Source organism: Rousettus aegyptiacus, unplaced genomic scaffold (assembly GCF_014176215.1).
Source record: "Rousettus aegyptiacus isolate mRouAeg1 unplaced genomic scaffold, mRouAeg1.p scaffold_m13_p_16, whole genome shotgun sequence".
Taxonomy (NCBI): Eukaryota; Metazoa; Chordata; class Mammalia; order Chiroptera; family Pteropodidae; genus Rousettus; species Rousettus aegyptiacus.
In genome coordinates this window covers 54,837,826-54,859,462 of record NW_023416291.1, presented here as the reverse complement: position 1 = coordinate 54,859,462, position 21,637 = coordinate 54,837,826, and the positions used below count along the sequence as shown (strand labels likewise).

The 21,637-nt window shown below is 66.7% G+C and overlaps 2 protein-coding genes across 4 annotated transcripts; both read right to left on the bottom strand.

Annotated features, from left to right (window-relative positions):
- Positions 1-1,897: 1,897 nt before the first annotated feature.
- Positions 1,898-4,805, bottom strand: C2CD4C (C2 calcium dependent domain containing 4C). The gene is made up of 2 exons (XM_016126598.2): positions 4,696-4,805; positions 1,898-4,053 (listed from the first exon to the last, which is right to left on the bottom strand). The coding sequence occupies exon 2, from the start codon at positions 4,014-4,016 to the stop codon at positions 2,754-2,756; it is 1,263 nt and encodes a 420-aa protein (XP_015982084.1). The 5' UTR covers positions 4,017-4,053; positions 4,696-4,805; the 3' UTR covers positions 1,898-2,753.
- A 3,863-nt stretch (positions 4,806-8,668) lies between these two features.
- Positions 8,669-21,050, bottom strand: SHC2 (SHC adaptor protein 2). 3 transcript variants are annotated; one of them, XM_016126699.2, is made up of 13 exons: positions 20,089-21,050; positions 17,481-17,551; positions 17,147-17,207; positions 16,886-17,005; positions 16,530-16,583; positions 16,371-16,422; positions 16,157-16,283; positions 15,608-15,761; positions 15,195-15,258; positions 14,640-14,783; positions 12,512-12,822; positions 10,735-10,868; positions 8,669-9,239 (listed from the first exon to the last, which is right to left on the bottom strand). In XM_016126699.2, exons 1-12 carry the CDS (start codon positions 20,776-20,778, stop codon positions 10,740-10,742), a joined length of 1,977 nt encoding a protein of 658 aa, XP_015982185.2. In that variant the 5' UTR covers positions 20,779-21,050; the 3' UTR covers positions 8,669-9,239; positions 10,735-10,739. The 3 variants fall into 3 exon arrangements, with proteins under 3 accessions (XP_015982185.2, XP_036090164.1, XP_036090165.1); XM_036234271.1 differs by having other exon boundaries at positions 15,201-15,258; XM_036234272.1 differs by having other exon boundaries at positions 17,955-20,178.
- Between the last annotated feature and the right edge of the window lie 587 nt (positions 21,051-21,637).

The following is a 21,637-nucleotide window of genomic DNA, read 5'->3' as shown; positions in this document are numbered from 1 at the left end:
GCCCCAGCACAGACACGCGCACACTCACGCGGCTACGTACCGTAACGGCGCACGCAGAGAAGCGTGCACAGCCTGCACAGACACGCGAGCACACATGCACACACACCTGCTGGCATGCGTGGCTGCACGCGTGTGCCTCTGCGCGCACACGTGGCTATGCCTGCACCGTGACACCTGTGCACAAACTCGGCCTCACTCCCACGTGCACATCCCTACACTGACACGCACGTGGTTTCGCGCGTGCACAGGTGTGCGTGGCCGCGTGCACAGACAGCCATGCGGTCACACACACAGACACAAACACGCGGAGACGTGCGATCACAGATGCGCACACGCAGGCTGCCCAGGGAGAGCGGCTGCTGGGGAAGACTCGAGAAGGTGCCGGGTTGCCCTGGCAACACATCCTGGGACCTGACCGGGCCTCAATAGCGCAGTTCAGCTGGCGGCTGGCAGCGGGTGGAGGGCTTGCTCGGGACCCCGGCTCCACACAAAGGCTCCTGGTGGCTTCGTGACAGCCCTGACAGCCTGCGCACCGGTGGGGATAAGGAGAGAGCAAGCAGCTGGCCTGGGGACAGAGCAGGAGACACAGCCCCGGACTGGGGGGATCTGTGGAGACCCCCACCCTCACGGGGCTCTGGGATGTCTGCAGGCGAAGGGTGGGGCTGACCTCCTGGCCTGTCTGATGGCAGGGGCTGGGGCAGACCAGGTGAGAACCAGGGGCAGGTCAGAGGGGGCGCTCCTGTTTTGGCAGCTGAGAGCGTCCGAGGGGTCCCCTTCAGTGATGACACTACATGCCGGTCTTTGTCCCCAGTGGACAGCACCAAGAAGGGGCAGACCCTGCCTCTGTCTTTCCTTGGTGGCCGCAGTGAGGGCGCAGGTTCAAGTCCGGGCTCCCGTTAGCTACGCGGCCTTGGGCAGATGACGGTGAGGTGAGGGTGCGGACAGTCCCTCAGGGGAGTGCCTGCAGACACCTGCTGAACGAGGTGGCCTCGTCGCAGGGGCCCCCGCCGCACTGCCCGCCGCAGTCCTGCTTCCGCGCCTCCCCCAAGCAGGAGGCCCAGAGGGTCTGAAAGGGCTGAGGACACCGACCTTGAAAGCTCCCACCGCCCCCCTGGGATTCAAGGCAAAATTTCTCTCTTGATGTTAAATGCTGAAGAAGGCAGATCTCCACCCCCACATTCCCGAAACACCTTTATTGCACTAAAAACAGCATTTATCAACAAACACACTTGGGGAGGCTGTCTGAAAGGTTTACCCACAGTATGAAACAGCGCAGCGGCACAGCAAACAGGGGCGAGATCGGGGTCCCAGAGGCGGGAGGGCCGTGCGCTCCAGGCATCGGACCCCGTGCAGGGCCCTCTGCCCACAACCTCACCCTGGTGGTCCCCAGCTTCCACAGTGAATGGGGAGCCCCACGAATCCCCGAGCAGGCACGGGGGAGAGGCCGGAGGGGCATGGCAAGGGACCCCAGCTCCCGGGGCCCCTCCATCTCAGTCTCCATGGTGCCCATCTGCTCCTTCAGCCCTCCCACAGTGGGGTTTGGAAACCTAGGGTCAAGAGGGACAATGTTTGAACAGGGAAGGGCACCCAGGGCCCCCAGACACTGCGCTGGTCCGTCGGTGCCCAGAGGGCAGCCCAGGAGAGGCAGAGGGGCAGAGCTGGCCTGGCCTTGCTGGCCTCTACTTCAAGCCGTATTGTTTCTGTTTCGTTGAGCTGGAAAACCTCCACAGAAATCATTCAAGAACCCACGTGCTAACACAATAAGCGAGCCCATGCAGCCACGCAGTAGCATGAAAAGCCGCAACCAGGGCCCCCCCAGTGCACCCTTTGTCCCACTCACCCTAACCAAAACCTGTTCACACAGGTGGAGCAAATGCCCCGGCCGTCGGTCCCTGGGCATCACTCCCTGGCGTCCAGTGGTCAAGGGTGCCAGGCAGAAAGAGGCGGGGGGGGGGGTGCAGCCTGAAGGGGTGGGGAGGACCGGGGCCCATGGGCTACAGGGTGCCTTCTGAGCAACCCCCTCCACGGAGGGAGGCCCCGGACGCCCAGCAGGGCCGCGGGACCCGAGCAGGTGCAGCAAACAGGCCAGGCAGGTCTGTGCCTGAAAAGCGAGCAGAGCAGGTGCTGGAGGAAGGTGGCCCACGGGTGGGGGTGAGCGATCCGGCTCCAGGGACGGGAGAGGGGCCGCGGCTCCCAGTTCTGTCTTCTGCGACCTCCTGCTCCAGGCTCCCAGCACAGCACCTCCCACAGCCCCATGGGGCACTGCTGGCAGAACCCAGGCCTGGCACTGCTTTCTGGGGGGCATCTGGCGGGCCTGGAGGAGGAAGACATGCGGGGACACGGGAAGAGATCTGGCTCGGCCTCGGAACCTGAGATCTCCGGGTCTGCGAGCCACCTCAGCTACCGCCTGGCACAGGTTCCCAGCCTTCCTGGAACTCCGAAGTCAGTGGGCGTGGACCTTGGGGTCCAGGGGGACGGTCAGCACTGACAGTGGCCCCTTCCCTTACCGGGCAGACCCCTCTCTTCCTCCTCTGAAAACCTTAATCCATGAAAAATAGTAACCCGGTCTCCATGAGCAACCCAGGAAAGCAGGGCCCAGCGCAGCCTGGCCGGGAGCCCACCTCCATCTCCTGCGCCTGCGCCTGGCCCGGCCAGCCAGCCTCCTGCCCTCCCCCAGAGTCTGGGTGTGGAGGAAGGGGCGGGGTCTCCCCCGGGGACCCTGGGGAGAGAGCGGGAGGGGCAGCGAGGGGCCTTTACAAGAAAGGGAGCAGGGAGGTCAGGGGCAGCTCCTTCTCCCCCAGCAGCGTGTCCCGCTTGAGGCTGCTGCCCTTGTTGACCACCTTGATCCTGAGGGCCAGTTTCCGGACGCTGGCCGGCCCCAGGCCATCGAAAAAGAAGTCCTCGTTGAAGACGGGGTGGCGGCTGTTCTTGATGATGGTGCTGCGCTGCTTCTGGAGCTTTCCGGGAACCAGGCACAGGCCAACGCAGCAGTTGATGCCGCGGGCGTCGCACAGGCGGTCGTACAGGCCCTCGGCGGCCAGCAGGCGCACGCGCAGACGCGCCTGGGCCGCCTCGTACTCGGCCAGCAGCCGCACGCTGCCCCGCGCACCCATGCGCACTGCGTGCTCTGCTCGGGGCGCCTGGCCCGCTTCCGGGCCTGGCTCCGGGGTGGCCCTGCGGGAGAGGCGGCGCCGGGCCCCGGGGCTGGTGTCCGGCGTGCTGTCGTCGGCCGACAGGGAGCCGTGGCGGCCCACTGAGTGCTTGAGCTGGCTCACCTTGGCCTGGCTGTCCTGGGCGAAGCCTTTGAGCAGCGACATGGAGCGCGAGAGGAGAGGGGACCCGAACGGGGAAGACTCGGCGGACGACCCCGTGTCGCTCTCCCCACCGCTGAAGTAGCGGCCGGGGCTCATGAGGGCCCCGCCGGCCTCCCTGGGCACCCCGTCGCCCCCGTTTGCCTTGGCGGCCCCCCGACGGCGCCCAGCGCCCGGGGAGCCCACCTGGGCCAGCGCCCCGTGCTCGCTGTGGAACAGAGACTCCTTGCGCCGCGTGTGTGGGCTCTCGGCCAGCGTGGCGAAGCCGTAGGACGTCTGGGCCTTGGGCACCGAGGGCAGGGACATGGCCCCCTGGGCCTGGGGGTCAGCGTTGGTGGCGGCCTCCTCCGCCGCCCAGTCCTCCGCGCTCTCGATCTGGATCACGTGCCGGGTGGCCGCCTTCAGCAGGCTCTTGCTCTCGGCCGCCAACTTGGCGGGCAGCCGGGGGCTCCGGGGGCCTCGGCGGGGCCCGGTGGAACCCAGGTTCTGCTCCGACGGAGCAGGGCCCGGCTCGACCTGCCCCTCAGGCTCTGCAGGGCCTGCGGGCAGCTTGGGGGGGATGAAGAAGTCGGGGATCTTGTCGGGCGTGAGCACGTTGCTGTATAGGGGCCCCTTGGAGGCCTTGTCCCCCGCCTCGCCCCCCGCAGCTCCGTTCTCCGAGGACCCGCGAAGCCGCTCCAGGAACCACATGTTGGTTTTCTTCATGGGGCCGGCGGACAGGAGGCCAGGAGGGGTCTGCAGTCTGAGAAGAGATGCAGGGCCGCGCGCTGGGGAAACTAGGGGCTCGTGTGCGTGTGCGCGCGCGTGTGCGTGTACGCGCGTGTGTGTATGTGTGTGTGTGCGTGCGTGCGTGTGCGTGTGTGTGGAGGGGGCTTCTGGACAGGGCCCTGGCCAGCAGGGCCCAGGACCAGGTGGACTGGGCTGCCCTGGTCCCTCCCTCCCCAGAGGGATCGCGCTGAACTTCCAAGCACCGAAGCGAACCCGAACCCGAAGCCCAGGGACGTGGGGGCGGCGCCCAGATCGCGGGGCGCCCCCCGGGGGACAGTGGCCCCTCTCTCGCCCCCATCCCGGTTTTGGTGATTTCCAAGCGCTTTCTAAAGGGTTGTGCTCGGTCCACAGAGAAGACACCCCAGGGTGTGGGTGGACCCCCGGGTGTCCCAGCTCCGCCCCCCTCAGGCTCCCACCCACCTGTGGCTTCTCCTCTAGCTGAGGGTCCAGGCAAGCGGGTGGGGGAAGGGAGAGGAGGGGTGTCTGCCGACCGACGACGCAGCCGGTGGACCCCTCCTCTCCTCCCCCCACCCCGCGCCCCCTCCCGCCGGCTCGGCTTGGGGTGGGGGTGGGGTCCTAACAGCCCCGCGGGCCGTGGCGCGGTCCCTGAACTCACCTGCCCGGAGCTGTAGCCCGAGGCCCAGGCCGTCCCAGACGCGCAGGGGGCTCCGCGCAAGGCTGCGGGGCTGGCGCGGGGGACGCGGCCGCAGCCTCAACACGGGCGGCGGCGGCCGCGCAGTCGGACTCATTCACCGGCGGCGGCGGGAAACCGCCCAGCCCGGCCGCCGCGCCGCCGTATTCCTTCTAGTACGGCCGCCGCTCCCGCCCAACCCCAGGGCGGGCGCACCCCGGAGTCTGGCGGGAGCCTGGAGGGCTGACGGGGGTGGGCGGGTGGGACGGACAGGTGGCGGCGGCTTGCTGATGACCACCCCTCGCACCCGCACCTGCGGATCCCAGGGGCCGGGGCGCAGGGTCCAGAAACCGCAAGCCGCTGCCTCAGCTCATTCGGGGGTCGGCGCGGACCCCGCTTGCTTTCCTGGCTTCCCACGATGAATGAGATGACAGCGATGATGACAACCGCAGCCCAATGTACTGTTGAGCGCTTCCTCGGCGCCAGACCCTGGCGTCCCTTCCCCGACGCCGATGCTCACGGCGGGCGCGCGGGCGGCAGGCCCTGCGGCTCCCTCCACCCGCCGCCGCGGCGGAGGAAGGTGGGGTTCCCTTCCAGGAGCCAGGACCCCGCAGCTCCGCCCGCCGGCCTGGCGAGTGGACGCGGGTCGGCGCCATCCAGGAGCCGCCCGGGGCTGCGCCCGCTTGGCAGACGCGGGTTTACTGAGCATCTGCTGGACGCTGGCCAGTGACAGAAGGCTGGGGACAGGGTGGTGACGGAAGGGTGCAGCAGCCGCTTCCCGAGGCTTCTGAGCGCCCGGCGCCCACAGAGAAGCTCACGGGTGAGGGAGACCCGTGACAGGAGGCAGAGCACCCGCGTGCCGTCACAGGGGCACGGATGACGGCAGCCCGGGCCGGACAGCTCCTCAGGCTGCAGGGTCCCCAACCCCGCCTGCCCTGTGATTTGCCAGCCCGAACCCCCTGCATCCGAACCCCCTGCGTCCTCGCTCCTTGTCCTCCCTCCCAGCCTCAGTTTCCCCTTCCGGAACCCAGGGCCGACCAGTCCCGAGCCCCATCTCAGCTGGTGAGGAGCCACTCCGACACCTGGGCGTGCCCCTGGAGTGAGGTGGGGTGAGGGTCCCATTGCCCAGACGAGGAGAGGGAGGCCCGGGGGCTCCCTGACTCACGCACCCAGCACCCAGCGAGCCGCTCCGTGTGCTGCCGGGGAGGCAGAGCCGACGAGTGCGTCACCTCCCCATGGCCTCCTCCGGGAAGCCTCCTGCCCGGCCTGGCCACCGGGCCGCAAGCCGGGCCGCGCAACAGCCTGACAGGGCCGCGGGCCGGACCTGCCGGCAGGAAGGGAGGTGCTCTTAGCCCTGCAGCGTCCCCTGGGCGCTCGGGCCTTTAATGAGGACCTGCGGGACGGTACAGGAAGCTGGCCTCCTGGAACGGAGCTCCTTCCCGCGGCGAGGCCCGCGGGCCTCAGCCACCTTCCTCCTCCGCAGGGCCCGGGCGGTGGGGGCCGGGAAGGGGCAGTGCCCGCCGGCCTGGGTCCTGGTCTCCACTCAGCCCGGCCAGCTGGGCGGGGGACAGGCAGTGGTCTACCCTGCTCTTGCCTACGCTGAGCAGCTCTGATCTGGAGACGCCCTTCAGGCTTCACGTCCCGGTGTTGACAGTTCTTGCTGTGACTTCTGGCAAGTGACCAAAGCCTCTGTGCCTTCCTCTCCTCAGTGGTCCACAGGTATCACAGCATCACAAAGCACTTTGCACGGGGCCCAGACACTGCAGTGTACATGTTGGTCACATTTCACAGGTGAGGAAAGGGACTCGGCCTCCTCAAAGCAAATCCGGAACCCTGACCCCACCACAGCCCAGCGCGGCCAGAAGCCCCACCCTCTCCCCCGCATCCCATCGCATTTGGGGGTTGCGGGACCTGAAGCTGAGAGGGGAAAGGTGCCTGAGCACGGCCCGGTACCTGCAGACGCTGCGGGAAGGGGCAGACAGGGGGGCCAGCTCAGCTGCGATCCTCAATGGCACTCTCTTGGTTAAAGAAGACTTCTACCTCCTCTGCATAGCCGCGTGGCTGGCAGGTGTGGCAGACCCCCAAGACACCCCCTGACCCTGAGCAGCAGCCTTCCTTGAACCAGAGATAGGCTGGCTGCAGACTTCAGGCCCAAGCTGGGGACCCCGGGCGCCACCCACAAGCCCCTCCCACCCTACCCATGCCGCCCCATGCTGGGCGGCCTGGTCCTCACCCACCCCCAGGGACCGGCTGCTTGGGGCGTGGGGAGTGGCAGGTCTCGGGGAGGGGCCGCAGGGGCGCCTCCCAGAGGCCGGCCTGAGTCCTAGGCTGTGCCCTGCAGCACCCGGAGCCAGGCCAGGAGGAAGCAGATGCCAGGCGGCTCTGGCACGAAGGGCCTGAGACAGCAGCCGCTCCAGGCCCGAGGAGCCAACCGTGCCCAAGCAGCTCCGGGCTCTGAGCCGCAGGGAAGGCCAGGCTGCGCGCCCAGGAGGAGCCCGGCGACAAGGCGTGGGGTGGCGGGGTGCCCTTCCTGGCCGGCGGATCAGCACGCTGAGGCACCGGAGCGGCCTAGCTCTGTGGGCACCCAGTGCAGGGAAGGGAGGCAACGGGCCACGGACCCTGAACTCCCAGACCTTGAACTCCCGTCTCCACTGCCTCCTACCCCAGGGCTCCTGAGGGTGAGACCAGGCCAGGAGCACTTGCCGCCTGAACGCGCGAAGGGAGAAGGGGGCAGGAGACAGCGTGGGGTCCCCACTGAGCCCGGCTCCCAGCTGCCGTAACTGTGGGTGCACCCTAGACCCCAGCGTGGGACAGGAGAGGCGAGGGTTGTGCGCCCTGGCTCCGCGGCCCCCCGGTACACTCTCTTGGCCACCCCCATTCCTGCGCTGTCCCTGGCCACACTTGCTGGCACCCGGCTTCAGCCCCGGTGTATGCCACTGTCCCCAACCTCACCTCTGGTCACTGGCCATCCCTGCCCCACACACCACAGGGCTTTGCAGATAATGCCACCCTGCCCGGGCTCCGAGAAGCCTCCCGGGGCCCCTGGGGTCTCGGAGGTGCAGGACTCTCTGCTCTGTGGGGTAGTCACAGTTGTCATTAGACTGACACTGTGGTGACTTGCTGATTCCTGTCACTTGACTGTAAACTCTACGTCTCGGTCACCGCACACCGCCCTCAACCACCAGAGGAGCTTGGAGCAGGCGGCAGAAGGAGGTTCCGTGGTCCAGGGGGTTAGGGTGAGGCTGGGGGGTGAAATGAATCATAGACCGACGGGGGCTGGATGGACGGACTGGTGGCTCTGAAGTCAGAGACTTGGCACCAGAGTCCCCTGCTGGCTCTGCTTTTCGATGGCTTCACCCCTAGTCATAGGGGGAGCACAATGACCTTTACTGTCCACACACTTGGTGAGCCCCCCCGACATGGGGGCTGCCACTGCGGAGAACGCGCAGCCCCTCCTCAGAGACCCAGACCCTGGCGGGTTGGCGGGGCTTCGGGAGAGAAGCCGCCCTGTTTGTGAGAGGAGGGAGTGACCTGGGGACAGAGCCCCGGAGTCCCTGTGAGGGAAGGTCTGCAGGACAGAAGTTACAGAGCCAGAGGAGGAAGCTGGGCGCCGGGGAGCAGTGGGGGCTTTGAGGGTGACGTGGCCCCTCGTGAGAGTGGGGAGGAGCTGGGGGCCTGGAAGATGAGGGGTGCAGGCCCATTGGAGCGCCCAGGAGATGAGCCAGCTCTTCCCAAGGAGAAACTGGGGTACAGTCATGTGCGGTTGGGGGGGTGTCACCTCAGGATAAACACAGAGGCAGCTAAGAGGGGTGGGGGCTCTGGGAGGGCGGACCCCCCCCCTGCTCGCCACTGGATGCTCTCCATCTGCGGGCCCCCACCTCCTCCAGCCGCGCCTCCCACAAGCCGCCTGGCTCTAGCAGACTGACCCAGTCCCCAGCCCGACGCAGGAGGGCCCTCGGCGGGTGGTCAAGCCCAGGTTTATTACAAACAGATTCCAACATCCAGGCCAGGTGGACACCCAAGGCGGCCCCCACTTCAACACCAGCATGCGTCCTGGCCCGAGGACCCCCGAAGCACCTCAGTTCTCCCCCAAAGACAACTGTGCCCCTGAGCCGGCCGGGACGAGATTCCATCTCCAGGCCGGGGGCCGAGGAACCCTCCAGTCCCAGGGGGCGGCTGCGGTCCAGCCCTGGGAAGGCGCCGCCGCCCCTTGCCCCTTGCCCCTCGTTCCAGACCTCGCGGGGGCTGGAGAATGCGTGTTCTTGAAGGCGAGAACGGTCTGTCTTTGGTATGTGCGCCCTCGCTCCAGGCGGAGGGGGCAGCGGGAGGCCACCGCTCTGGGAGGGAGGGTTCTGGGGCCCCGGCCCAGGGCCGGCTGCGGGAGGAGAGTCAAGGCCCGCACGGAGGAAGCAGAGGCAGTGGTGGCGGTCCCAGCCCGACGGGGTCCAGAGGAGGGCTGAGGGGTGAGGAGGCCACCGCATCAGGGCCGACTGGGGAGCAGACACAGGAGCCGGCATGAAAACCATCGCCTGGGGGAGGAAGTGAAGGGCAGGTCAAGGGTCCGCTGGACAGCGGCCAGAGGCCGGCGTGCCAGGCAGGTGCTCCAAACGTCAGTTACACACAGCAAAGGCACCCGGCGGGGGGCCTCAGGCCAAGGGGCGCCGGCTCGAGGCCCCGCTGTCCCTGTGGAGCACCCTAGGGTGGCGTCGTGGCTTCCCCGTGCTGTGTCTTCTGCAGAGCGAGTGCAGGTAACGGTGCCTGTCTCGGACCTGCGGGGAGGGCAGGGCACAGCCCCGGTGCCTGTCTCGGACCCCCGGGGAGGGCAGGGCACAGCCCCCAGCAGAGCAGCGGCCGCGCGAGCAGCGGCCCCAGCGGCCCTCGGCATTCCGTCTCGGGTCATCAACAACTTTGGGGACCGAAGGAAAGCAGGCCGTACCCTGGCACGGCACACACACAGCCCCAAGCGCTGCCGGTCGCTTCCAGGGTTCCGCAGGACACTCCTAACCCCTGAAGCCTTCCCTAGACTGGGAACCCCATTGCTACCAGCAGCAAGGCCTGTCTGGGGACAGCGAGGAGGCCAGAGCTGAGTAGGGGAGGAGGCAGGAAGGAGACCGTTGTCATGGGGACGGGAGAGCAGCCTAACCTGGCCCAGAAGCTCCTCTCCTCAGCCCTCCGGAAATTCCACAACCCCCTCCCCGCTGGCTCGCTCCCCAAGCCCAGCCCAGCCCCATCCTGTCACCCTGGTCAGTCTCTCCAGGAAGGCTGCTCCTGATGCCCCATTCCCCGCACCCCAGCTCGACCACATCCCCCCACCTCACCTCAGAGCGCTGCTCTCCCACAGAGGGGTCCTGGACCTATGTGTCCCTCCCCCACGCACCCCCTCACGCGGCTCCCCGGCACCACCCTCACGGGCCACGGGCGCCAGCCCGGCCGGGTGGGCGAGGCCGTGCTGGCCCCTCCTCCAGGGGGGCCAAATTCAGCCTCCTCCTGGACATTTTTATCATTAATTAAACAGAGTTGCCACAGCAACTAAGCCATTCCACTCCTGGGAGATGCCCACCCAAGGGCGACGAAAACCCATCTGCACAAAAACCTGGACGTGTGTTTTCACAGTGGCATTTCTCATAACAGCCAACAAGTGGCCATCGCCGGGTGCTGGACGCACACTGCGCGGCCTGTCTGCGCAGGGAAATGTCAGTCGCCCGCGGAAAGGGGCTGACGCTCGCCACAGCGTCAACCGACCGGAGTGCGCGACGCCCGGGCCACGCAGCGTGGGACTCCACTGATGTGGCATGTCCGCAGGGTGGGCTTCTGGTATTCAGGGGCCGCGCAGGGGAGTGGGCTGTGACCGCTGGTGAAAATGGAATGTTCTGGAAGTAGACAAGGGGATGTGAAGATACTAAAGCCCCGAGGAGTGCACAGCGGGATGTGGTGTGTGCCTCCCGCCTCGGCCTTACAATGAGAGGCGGCGCGGCCTGCGGCCGGGGGTGGGGGCAGATGCCGGGGCTGGCGGGGCCCACGCACCTGGCTCAGGGCTCCCGCTTGACCACCCCGCGCAGGTGCAGCTCGCTCTCGGCGGCCACGATGGGCTGCCCGTTCTGCAGGTGGTAGTCGATCAGGTGGCTGATGCTCTCAAACAGCACGTCCTTCGTCCGCACCTGCAGGACCAGAGGCCTCAGCAGCAGCAGCCCCGGGGCTGGCGGGGGCGAGCTCTCTGCCGCATGGCGGCCCAGGGGCCCTGCCGCACAGTCAAGTCTGAGCCGCCCGGAGCGGAGACTGAGGGGGTCGGCCTCAGAATTCCAGAACCACCAGGACTCTGGGGCCGCACTTCCTACAGCAGGCTGAATAGCGTCCCCCACAAAGCTACACCCACGTCCTAATGCCTGGCACCTATGGGTGGGACCTGATTTGGGAAAATGCGTCTTTGCAGATGGGACTGAGTCAAGGGTCTGAGATGAGCGCGCGCTGGACTACCCAGGTTTCCTCAAACCCAGTGACTTGCACCCTTAAGAGAAGGGGGAAACTTGGGCACGGAGTCAAGGTGGGGGCGGTGAGGGGCGTGGGGACCGCGACAGGCTGGGGGCCCAGGGCAGTCGCCCCGCGGCCTCAGACGGAGCCGGCCCTGCCCACGCCTCGATTTCAGGCCGCTGGGCCAGGGAGCACAGCCCTGCTGCTCCGAGCTGCCTGGTTCGCGCTCATTTGTAGGGCAGCCCTGGAAAACGAATGCACCCCAGGAGTGTCGGAGACGCAGACCCAGGAGTCGGGATGCCATCTGTGTCTTCGAATGAGAAAACTAGCAACACTCTGGACCTGGATGCAACACGGAGACTCTCTGCCACCCCCACTGCCAGACATTTCAGGGCCGACGGGGGCGGGGGGCAGGGCCACACGACCGTGCTCCAGCCGAGTATGCCCCATACGGAGAGACAGGCGCATACGTGGCCACCGAGAGAGAGGGGAGAGAGCGGTCCTAGGACTCAGCTGGACAGAGCGAAGCTCTTGGGAAACGCCCCTGGCCCCTTCCCATCTGAGACCGTAAAGCCCACGGCCCTTGGATGCTCGAAAATGCTTCGCAAACCCTAGAATTCCACATAAGCTGGAAGGTGCTTCGTAAGCCCTGAAATACTTTCAGAACTGTGAAAGACCAAATCTCATCAACTCAGATGCATCGCCATTTCCTGTAGCACAAGTGGGGAGTAGCCTCCCAATTAAATACAGCTGCTATCCAGAGAGGGACTTACGGTTAAAAAAAAAATAGTCCGGTCCTCAGAGATCTCGAAAGGAAAAAGCTTGTGTCAGAGCGTCGAGGCACTCAGTAACTTGTAAACCCTGAGCCTTCTTGTAAACTAAAACACACTTTCTGGACCCTAGAACGCATTAGAACTCGAAAGTACTGCATTTGTCACTCAAAGACATCACTATCGATAAGATGCATTAGTGATAGTAGAACGCGAAGAAAAGTGCACCTTACAATGTTGAAATAGGGTACTCTGTAAACCCTGAAAGGCCTTGAACTTGGAAACGGTTTCGTAAACTGCCAATCGCTTGATAGACTGGGGAACACTTTGTAAATCCTAAAATGCTTAAAGCAGAAATCAGTTCGTAATTCTAAAGCATCTAGTAACAGGAACAGAATCTGTAAACGTGAAGGGCTTTGTCATCCGGAAAACACGCCGTTAAACCTAAAGGGCTCTAAGACGGGCGCGCGGGCAAAGCGGGGCAGCCCGGGCTCCCCCAGGCCGCCGGCGCCCCGAAACGCGGCCCGGCCCTCCCCGCCCCACCCGCCGCACGCCCACCTTACCACGCCCTCGGGGTCCACAAGCAGCAGGTGCTTGGGCTGCCCCGCGTGCATGCCCGTGAGGACGTACTGCCCGGGGTTGGTGACGCTGTCGCGCACGAGGAAGTCCCCGTCCGCTCGGAGCAGTTTCTCCGCTGCCCGACGGCTCATCTGGCCGTGGTACCAGGGCTCCTGCCGCAGCTGCTCCTCCGTGGGGGCGATGGGGGCCCGGCGGGTGGGGGGGCTGGGCCACTGGTCCTCCGAGGGAAAGGGGGCTGCCGCCGTGCCCGCCGCCACGGAGCACTCGTGCAGCTTCAGGGCGTCCTCGAAGGGTCCTGTGGGCGAGGACGGGGCGCGGGAGTCAGGGGCGAGCAGCTGCCTCAGGCTGGGCGGCGCGGGCCTGGGCGGGAGGAAGGGTCCTCTCTCGGGGCCTGGGCGCCCCTGCGATAGGTCAGGCCCGCGCCGAGCCCACAGCAGTGCGCCAGAGTGTGTGCTGACTGTGTGCTGTGTGCACTGTGTGTGCTGACTGTGTGCAGAGTGTGCTGAGTGTGCTGAGTGTGTGCTGACTGCGCTGTGTGTGCTGACTGTGTGCTGTGTGCGCTGTGTGCCGAGTGTGTGCTGAGTGTGTGCCGAGTGTGTGCCGAGTGTGTGCCGAGTGTGTGCCGAGTGTGTGCTGACTGTGTGCCGAGTGTGTGCTCAGTGTGCTGACTGTGTGCTGAGTGTGTGCTGAGTGTGCTGAGTGTGCTGACTGTGTGCTGTGTGCGCTGACTGTGTGCCGAGTGTGTGCTGTGTGTGCTGACTGTGCGCCGAGTGTGTGCTGAGTGCGCTGACTGTGTGCCGAGTGTGTGCTGTGTGCGCTGACTGTGTGCCGAGTGTGTGCTGTGTGCGCTGACTGTGTGCCGAGTGTGTGCTGAGTGTGCTGACTGTGTGCTGTGTGCGCTGACTGTGTGCCGAGTGTGTGCTGACTGTGTGCCGAGTGTGTGCTCAGTGTGCTGACTGTGTGCTGAGTGTGTGCTGAGTGTGCTGAGTGTGCTGACTGTGTGCTGTGTGCGCTGACTGTGTGCCGAGTGTGTGCTGTGTGTGCTGACTGTGCGCCGAGTGTGTGCTGAGTGCGCTGACTGTGTGCCGAGTGTGTGCTGTGTGCGCTGACTGTGTGCCGAGTGTGTGCTGTGTGCGCTGACTGTGTGCCGAGTGTGTGCTGAGTGTGCTGACTGTGTGCTGTGTGCGCTGACTGTGTGCCGAGTGTGTGTTGAGTGTGCTGACTGTGTGCCAAGTGTGTGCTGAGTGTGCTGACTGTGTGCTGAGTGTGCAGTTGGCGCCTGGCAAGAAGCGGCTTTCGGCGCAGGGCTGAGGCCTGGCCGCACTCGCTCACGCCATTGCTGGCGGAGGCCCGGGAGGAGCGGGGCGGCGGTTGGGGGGGCACAGTCTCAGTCCACACTGCTCGGGGATAGTAGGTGCTCGGGAGATGCCCATGCTTGTCGAACAAGTCACTCTCGCCATGACGAGAAACCCGGGTGTCAGGCGGATGGGGCTTCAACGACATCGGAAGGCATTTGCAGCTGGCTTGGGAGCTTCTTGGGGGACCTCTAACTAAAGAGGTGTCCTGAGGGAGGGGGGCCGACCTGCTGGGCCAGCGCAGGCCAGCGCCCCCACAGTACTGTGGGGGAGGGTGGGCCCATGTGGGAAGTAGGGGGCGGGGGTGCCTTGGATACAGCCTCCTCCCTCGGACTGAGTCCTCTCTGGTCCCAAGGGGAGGCAGGGACAGCTGCCTCCCACTCCTCACTCCTCAGGGTGTGGACAGGCCTCCCGTCAGATTGGGGGTCCCACAGGAGGGGGGTCCCGCCTCCTCCCTCAGACCATGGAGGCACATGAAAGCAGAGCTCAAATGCAAGGCCAGACTGGGGAGACCCAGTGGGGGCTCAGGCCCCACCCCTGTCATCCCAGACATTCTTTCCGGGATAAACTAGGTCCCTCTGGTCAGACTGGGGACCCCTATAGAGAGGAAGCTGGGTTATCCCCAAAAGGCTGGGGAGTCCCAGAGGGAACGGACTTCCAAGAGTCCCTGGGGTGGAGGCTGGGCCTCCCCTGGCAGACTACAGGTGCCAGGGGCATGGCCTCCCCCCCTCCCGCAGGCCAGCCTGTCCCCACGTACGCATGTCAAATAGGTCCTTCTTGGGGCTGTCCTCGGGTGGCAGGGACTCCGGGGCGTCCAGACCCTGCGTGTTGACGTACAGATGGTCCTCGTAGTCTCGGGGCCCCCGGGCGTCTGCCTGCACGTAGCCGTCCCCTGATGAGGCTGGGGAGGCGGAGGGGTGGCGGGTCAGCTGGAGGAGCCAGGGGCGGGGCAGTGGGGGAGGGGGCCCCACCTGATGCCCTGCCCACACCTGCCTCCTCCAGGGCAGCAGCCCTGCTCCCATTTGAGCAGCCTCGCAGGAAGTGGAAAGCCCCAGAGACGCCCACCCAGGGGACGTGGGACACCAGAGGTCAGCCCCGGGGAGGGGCAGGCTCCCGCCCAGCCAGCCCCCATCTGCCAGGCAGAAAGGCGGCCCAGGGGGCCGGAACCTCCCAGTGTCGAAAGCAGTCAGAAATCCCAGTGGGAGAAAAAGAAGCTCGCTGGCTGCCGACTCTCCAGAGAGCTGGGAGAGTGGCAGTGAAGCGAAGCGGAGAGAAAGGGGGTGACCAGCGCCCCCGGCCCCAGGAGCCCTACCCGCACCTGAGGAGCCCGGCTCCCACTGCGGGCCGCGGGCGTCTCTTCGAACAGGAGATGCTCCCTGAAAGAGAGTGGGGTCTTTCTGCGATGCGTGAGCCCCCCTTCTCGGCCAAGCACCCCCAGCTTCCCCACCTAACCCACCTGGCTGGCCGGTCGCGTCAGGTGTGAGGCCTGCCACCACCTCGGACTTTCCCCCAGGCCTGCCTGGCTGCCGATCTGAGGGAGGGGTCACACCTGAAGTGTGAGGACAGGGCTGGCCAGACCCCTGCAGGCTGGGGGAGAGGGGTGGAGAGAGACCCTCCTCCAGCATCGGGGAGAGCAGGGGAGGAAGGAAGAGCTAGGGTCGGGGCCCACGGAGTCAGCGTAGGGGATGGCCGCAGGCCCTCCCGCCAGAGTCCGCACAAGCTGACCTGGCCGAGGCTGCCAAGGGCGCAGGGCTGAGTCAGGGCCAGCCTGGAGTCCACCAGCCCGCCCAGGGGCGGCTCCTTCCCCGGGACGCTGTTGTAGTAATTGTGGTCCGGGTCCTCCTCGTCCCCCCAGGCCGACTCCTCCAGCCCCGTCAGCCTGTGGGCAGACAGCGAGCTGAGTAGCCCAGAAAGGGGAGGGGGTGTTTCTGCCCACCAGCCCAGAGCGATTTTCCACACTTTAAGTGGTTAAGAAAACACCCAAAGAGCAGCATTTGGCAGCACATGAGAGTTACTGAAACTTGGACGGCGGGTCCACCGCTCTGCGGACCCCTCGGCAGCTGCTCCCGCAGACGCAGGCGCGGGCCGTGACAGCCGGTCTGCGCACATGGACTGTCTAGCCCTTTGCAGAAGTGCTGGCCGCCCCCGTGTGCCGACGACAGCGATGACAGCGTCCCAGGCAGCGGGGGCTGTTTCCATCGGGGTTTTACAGATGAGGAAGTGGGAGTCCTGGCAGCTCACCAGGACCCGAGCCCCGGGGGGGCGGGGCCGTACCTTTCGAGGGGTGCGACCGCCTTGGGGGGGCTGTGCAGGTACTGTTTGAAGCGCAGCTCGAAGGCTTGGCCCACGGTGCTGATGACGCTCTGGGCGAGGCCCTCGCAGCACTCCAGGATGTGGCAGGCTGGGGGGGGGGGGCGTCGTGACAGCGTCAGCGCGGCCTCGGCGGCGGACGCGCTCTCCACAGGCCCCACGGCCCACTGGGCCTCACCTCTCTGGTTGATGGGGTCCTTGGCGACATAGGCCACGTAATCCGTCATGTCCTGGGGAGACGGGGCGGGTGGGAGGGGCTGCTGGACCTGCGGGACCCCGGCCAGGACTCCAGGCAGCAGACGGAGGGGCGCCGTCCGCCCGCCCGGCCCCTTCTTACCGTGTCTCCACCAGACGCGAAGGAGATGGACTGCATGTGGTGGTTGGCGATGATCTGCAGGGAGACGCGCGGTCACGGGGCGTCTGGGGTCAGGGCCCCGGGCGCGGCCGGCGCTGGACCCGGCCTGGGGGCGGGCAGGGGGCCCGGGTGCGCGGACGCGCAGGCGCAGACACGCAGAGACGCTGGCGCCAGGAGGTATTCGTGACAACCCGGCGCTGTGAGGGCGGCAGCTGCGGGCCCCTGGCTCCTGCTCAGGGTGGGGCCTCCGCCCGCCTCCCCTCCAGGCTTCACCTCTGGAGTCACGGAGCCCGCGCGGCAGGGGTGCGGGCGCTGAGGGCAGGGCGGGCGGCCCTCACCTGGCGGGTGGCGGGCACCGAGAGGTTGAGTCCGTCGGTGGAGATGCTGACCGCGATGCTCATGCCGGCGAACCGCAGGTTGCTCTTGCCCAGGATGGAGGCCAGGGCCTTGTTGGGTGCCTGGGGAGCAGCACGGGGCCGCAGGGTGGGCCCCTGGGTGCTGGGGAGGGCGGTGCTGCAGATCGCAACGGCTGGGCAGGGTCCAAGGGTGGCCGTGGCGTCCCCACCGCCCTGCTCGGGGACCATGAGCCTTGCACCTACCTTCTTCTTCCAGGAGCCCCTGACGCCAGGCACAGCCTCATGGAGACGGTTGATGGCTTCTCTGTTGGGGGGGAGGGGTTGAGAGCGCTTGGAGGGGAGGGGCCTGGGGAGGGGGCAGGAGCTCAGAGAAGGGTGGGGTCCGAGCAAGCAGGTTGGAAAGGGGTGCAGTGGACCCTGAGATAGGGAGGGGCCCCGAGGAGGGAGGAGCATGGGGGGGATGGGGACATGGCAGGGGCTCAAGGGGTCTGGCAGACCCCTCAGCTCTCTCCCTACTGCCCTGTGCTTCTCAGGGGCCAGCGCATCCCCCTTTCTGCAGCCTGGTCTGGGGGCTCACCTGGTGACCTGGGTGCGAGTGTTGAAGTCCAGGGAGCGCATGGAGCGGAGGACCTCGATGCAGCCCATGTACTGTAGAGGGAGGGGGAGGGGGAGGGAGGAGGGGTGGGGTGGGGTGGGGAGGAGGGAGGGTGGGGAGGAGGGGTGGGGGTGGGGAGGAGGAGGGAGGGTGGGGAGGAGGAGGGAGGGTGGGGGGAGGAGGGAGGGTGGGGGGAGGAGGGAGGGTGGGGGAGGAGGGAGCGGTGAGTGGGGAGGAGGGAGGGGTGGGCTGGTGAGTGGCATGCGCAGGGTGCACCCTCCTCCTGCACCTCTGGGTCTCAGACCGTCCCTCCCTCCTCGACAGTGTCCAGCCAGCGGCCTCAGGGCCTGTCCCCCGCCATTCCCCCCCCCCATCTATTTGCAACCAGTTCTTCCCGTGTCCAGGCTCGGTGTCACTCTGGAGCCACCCTTCCTGCTCCTTTAACCGTCTGCTCACTCTTTCTCTGTCCCCCAGGAACGAAGCCCAGAAGGACTGGGACAGCGGTCGCCCCTCTCCCTTCTGCGTCCCGGAGCCCGGCACAGGGCCTGCAAGCAGAGGGGACTGAGAAGGTCCGGCCCACGCAGCCCAAAGCTCTGGCGGCCTCCCGCCCTTCGCAGGGGCGGCGTGTGGAGTGCTGCCCTGGCCGCCGCGTCCACCGAGGCCACTCAGAATCTCCACGAGGCGGCACCGGTGCCGAGGGACCGAGGTGGGAACAGTGGTGTGGTTCCCGCGGCAGCTGCTCCACCGCCACAGGCAGTGAGGACCCCCGGGGGCCGGGCCACCCTGCCGCTTCCGAGCTCTGGCCCAGTGGCTGGCGGCGTCCATCCTGGACGTGGCCCCCTCCACACGCAGCTTCCGGACATGGAGAGTGGGTCTGCGTTGCCAGGGCTGGAGGAGGGATGGGGGTGGCTGCTCATGGGGATGGGGCTTCCTGTTGGGGTGATGGAACGTTCTGGAACTGGACAGAGGTGGTGGTTGCACAGCCTTGTAAATGTACTGAATGCCACTGAGTCACAGTTTGGGACAGTTAGTGGTTACGTGCATGTGAATTTTACCTCGGTTTTTAGGGTACACCGCGGCGACGGGAGCTGGCGCAGCAGGAAGCTGCAGGCGGGGCCAGGAGGGCGCCGCTCGGCCCTGGCCCTGCGCCTGGGCCGAGCCCGCACGACGCAGGGCCTGTGAGTTATCCCTAGGTTTTAAGTCCAACCAAGAAAACAAGTACATCCCATGGATACTTATTAATTTCACAGGAAACAATGGCACCTGTCTCAGAGAGAAAGGGCACCTCAGCCAGGTGTGTTGGTCCTCGAGGCTGCTGTGACAGGGCGGCACTCACTGGGCGGCTTCAAACAGCAACGTGTCCCCTCTCAGTTCTGGGGGCCGGACATCAGGAAGCCGGGGATCCGCCGCCCGCTCCAGCCGAGGGCCCTAGGGAGGGTCCGTCTGGTCTCCCCCCGCTGCTGGTGGTGGTGGCCGGAGACCCTCGGCTGCAGACACGTGGCTCCCGTCTGTGTCCCCGTCTGTGTCCCCGTCTTCCCCCTGTGAGTCTCGGGCCACACTCTCCTCTTTTCATAAGGATTCCAGTTGTGTTACATTTGGGGTCCCTAAACTAGGATGACCCCAGATCACCTGATGACATATGCAAAGACCCTGTTTCCAAATAAGGTCACATTTTGAGGCTCTGGTGGACATGAATTTGGGGGCATCGCTCGCTAGCTGGCCCAACAGCAGGAAGGGGGACTGTGTAAAGGCGGCAAACACATCAACGGCCAAGGTGCTGGTCTCCAGAGCCATTGGAGATGTGAACTCCTCGGGGAGGTGGGCGGCACTCTGGAGCCCCGGCTGTTCCGAGATGCGCAGGGTGAACTGCGGGCGTGCAGGAGGACAGCTAGCTCGGGCGACGTGTGGACCCAGTTAGTGGCAAGCGTCGCGCACTGGCGCTGGTTCACCAAAACTGCACACAGGGGTAGAGTCACTGTGCAGAGAAAGCGCCGGCGACGGCGTGCAGGGCAGCCCATCCCGGCCCTTCTACGTGTTCGAAAGGCGCATCGCACCGTAAGCACGGGGACTACGCACGCCCCGTTCCTTTCCACCGCGTTGGAAGACCCCGAGTCTCGAGCCTCGAATCCTGAGGTGTGGAGGGGGCCGCTCTTTTGCAAAGACCCCTGCCCCGCGCCTCCCACAGGCCAAGGTCTCTGTGGTTCCGATCTGCCGGTCTGCAGTCAGTGAAAGCGCTTTAAACGGGTGGGGGGCGGGTCTGGCGCCGCGTCCCCATATTCCAGACTCACTCGCCCCTCGGGAATGATGGGGGGGAGGATGCTTAACGTGCGCATGCGTGTCCCCCACCCACCTGCCGCCCTCCGCCCGCCCTCCCCACGTGATGCCGTGGGAATCCAGACCCCAGCACCTCCCGGCTGGGGGCGCCCAGCGGAGCGCGGGCTGGAGGTGGGGCTCGCGGGTGGTGGGGAAAGGAGGAAGGCGCTCAGGGTCCGAGGCGTCCGTGGGAGGGCGGAGGGGGAGGGGAGCCCCAGTCGCCAGGCTAGGGCTCCAAGGAAGGTGGGAGTCCGGCGCTCCCGGCCGGCGCACTCACCCGCACGATGTAGGAGACCCCAGGACCCAGGACCCTGGCGTCCGGGTGGAGCCAGCCGTGCGCCGGCTTGTGGATGAAGCTGCCCTTGCGGATCCAGTCGGCGGCCGCGGCGGCATCGGGGGACCCGGCCGCCCCGCGCCCGCTGCGAGGCCCCCGCGCGCCCGCGGCGCGGCAGCGGCTGAGCGCCGGCAGGGGGCAGGGCGCGGCGCAGCGCGGCTCGCAGGCGCCCAGGACGGCGGCCGCCAGCGCGGGGACGCCGGCCGCGCCGGGGTGCTCGGGCTGGGGGTCGCCGCCGCCCGCAGCCCCCGCGCCCCCCGCTGCCCGCGCCGCCGCCGGGCCGCGGCCCAGGAAGCCGGCCGGGGCCGCGAACTTCCACTGCGGCATGCGCGGCAGCAGCGCGCAGAAGGTGGTGGGCGCCTCGGGCTCTGGGGGTGCGGGGGGCGCGGGGGGCGCGCGCCCGCCCGGACCCTGTGTCATGGCCGCGGCCGCTGGACCGAGCCAGACAGGGCGCTGCGCCTGGCTCGGAGCAGGCCCTCTCGCTCCCTCCCGCTCCCTCCCCGCCCCCGGCCCAGTGATGTCATCCACCCGGCCCAGCGCGCAGCCGCGGGGGGCTGTGCCCCTGGGACCCCGGCCCTCGGCGTCCTGGCGCCCGGCAGGGCAGCTGGGGAAACTGAGGCTCGCCAAAGGCATGGCTCTGACCCGAATTGGGCAGCCAGGGAGGGAGTGATATTTCCGACCCTGGACTCGGGCAGGGACCCTTTACTTCGCCCCCCCCCACCCATCACCCAAGTTCCTAGAAGGATGGAGGTGGGAGAGTCCTAGAAACCACCTCCCTCCCTCCCTTGTGACTGGTGAGGAGACTGAGGCCTAGAGAGGCAAGTAGACCTGGTCAGAGGACGAACCCCCAAAATGTGAGGTTAGCCTTCTCCAGCCTTACTGTTCCGGCCAGAGGTACTTGAAATGCGGGCCCTTTCTGTTTCCTACTAGGGAAACTGAGACTCAGAGAGGGGAAAGGTCGTGCCTGAGGGTGCACAGCTAGACTCGGACCCAGGGGGGCCAGGCTGAACTGGTTGGGGAGCAGGGGGCTCAGAGAAGCTGACCTGCAGCCCCCTGGGCCTGTTTCCCAGGCTATAAGCCAAGGGCATGGGCTGGGAGGCTCACGGGCTCCTCCATTTCTGGGGCACCCTGTCCCGGCAGCAACCCACTGAGCCCTTGGGCCTCAGCCTCCAAGGCCTACGGGCGCCCCCCCAGGCCTCAAGGATCGATCCCTCCTGCACAGGGATGACGGGCATCGCGGTTGCCCCAGCCTCCCAGTCTCCACCTGGGCCGATTCACCGCGAGCCCCGCCCCAGGCAGGGCCGACTGCTGAGAAACAAAAGGAGGGGCCGGGAAGCTCAGGCAGATGGGGGTTGGGGGGGCGGGGCGAGGCCGCTTGGAGCCTGATCGATAAATCGGGGAGATGAGCTCACTCAGCCCAGCCGCCGCCCGCGGGCCGGGGAGGTGGGGGGTGATCCGGAGAGCCGTGGGGCGGCGCGCGCAGCCGCGATTG

Coding starts and splice junctions, on each gene's coding strand:
- SHC2 (XM_016126699.2), bottom strand. CDS start 20,778: ATGCCTTTGGCGAGCCTCAGTTTCCCCAGCTGCCCTGCCGGGCGCCAG. Junction 17,552..20,088: donor GGGTCTCCTACATCGTGCGG/GTGAGTGCGCCG, acceptor CTCCCTCTACAG/TACATGGGCTGCATCGAGGT. Junction 12,823..14,639: donor GAAGGACCTATTTGACATGC/GTACGTGGGGAC, acceptor CCTCGCCCACAG/GACCCTTCGAGGACGCCCTG.
- C2CD4C (XM_016126598.2), bottom strand. CDS start 4,016: ATGAAGAAAACCAACATGTGGTTCCTGGAGCGGCTTCGCGGGTCCTCG.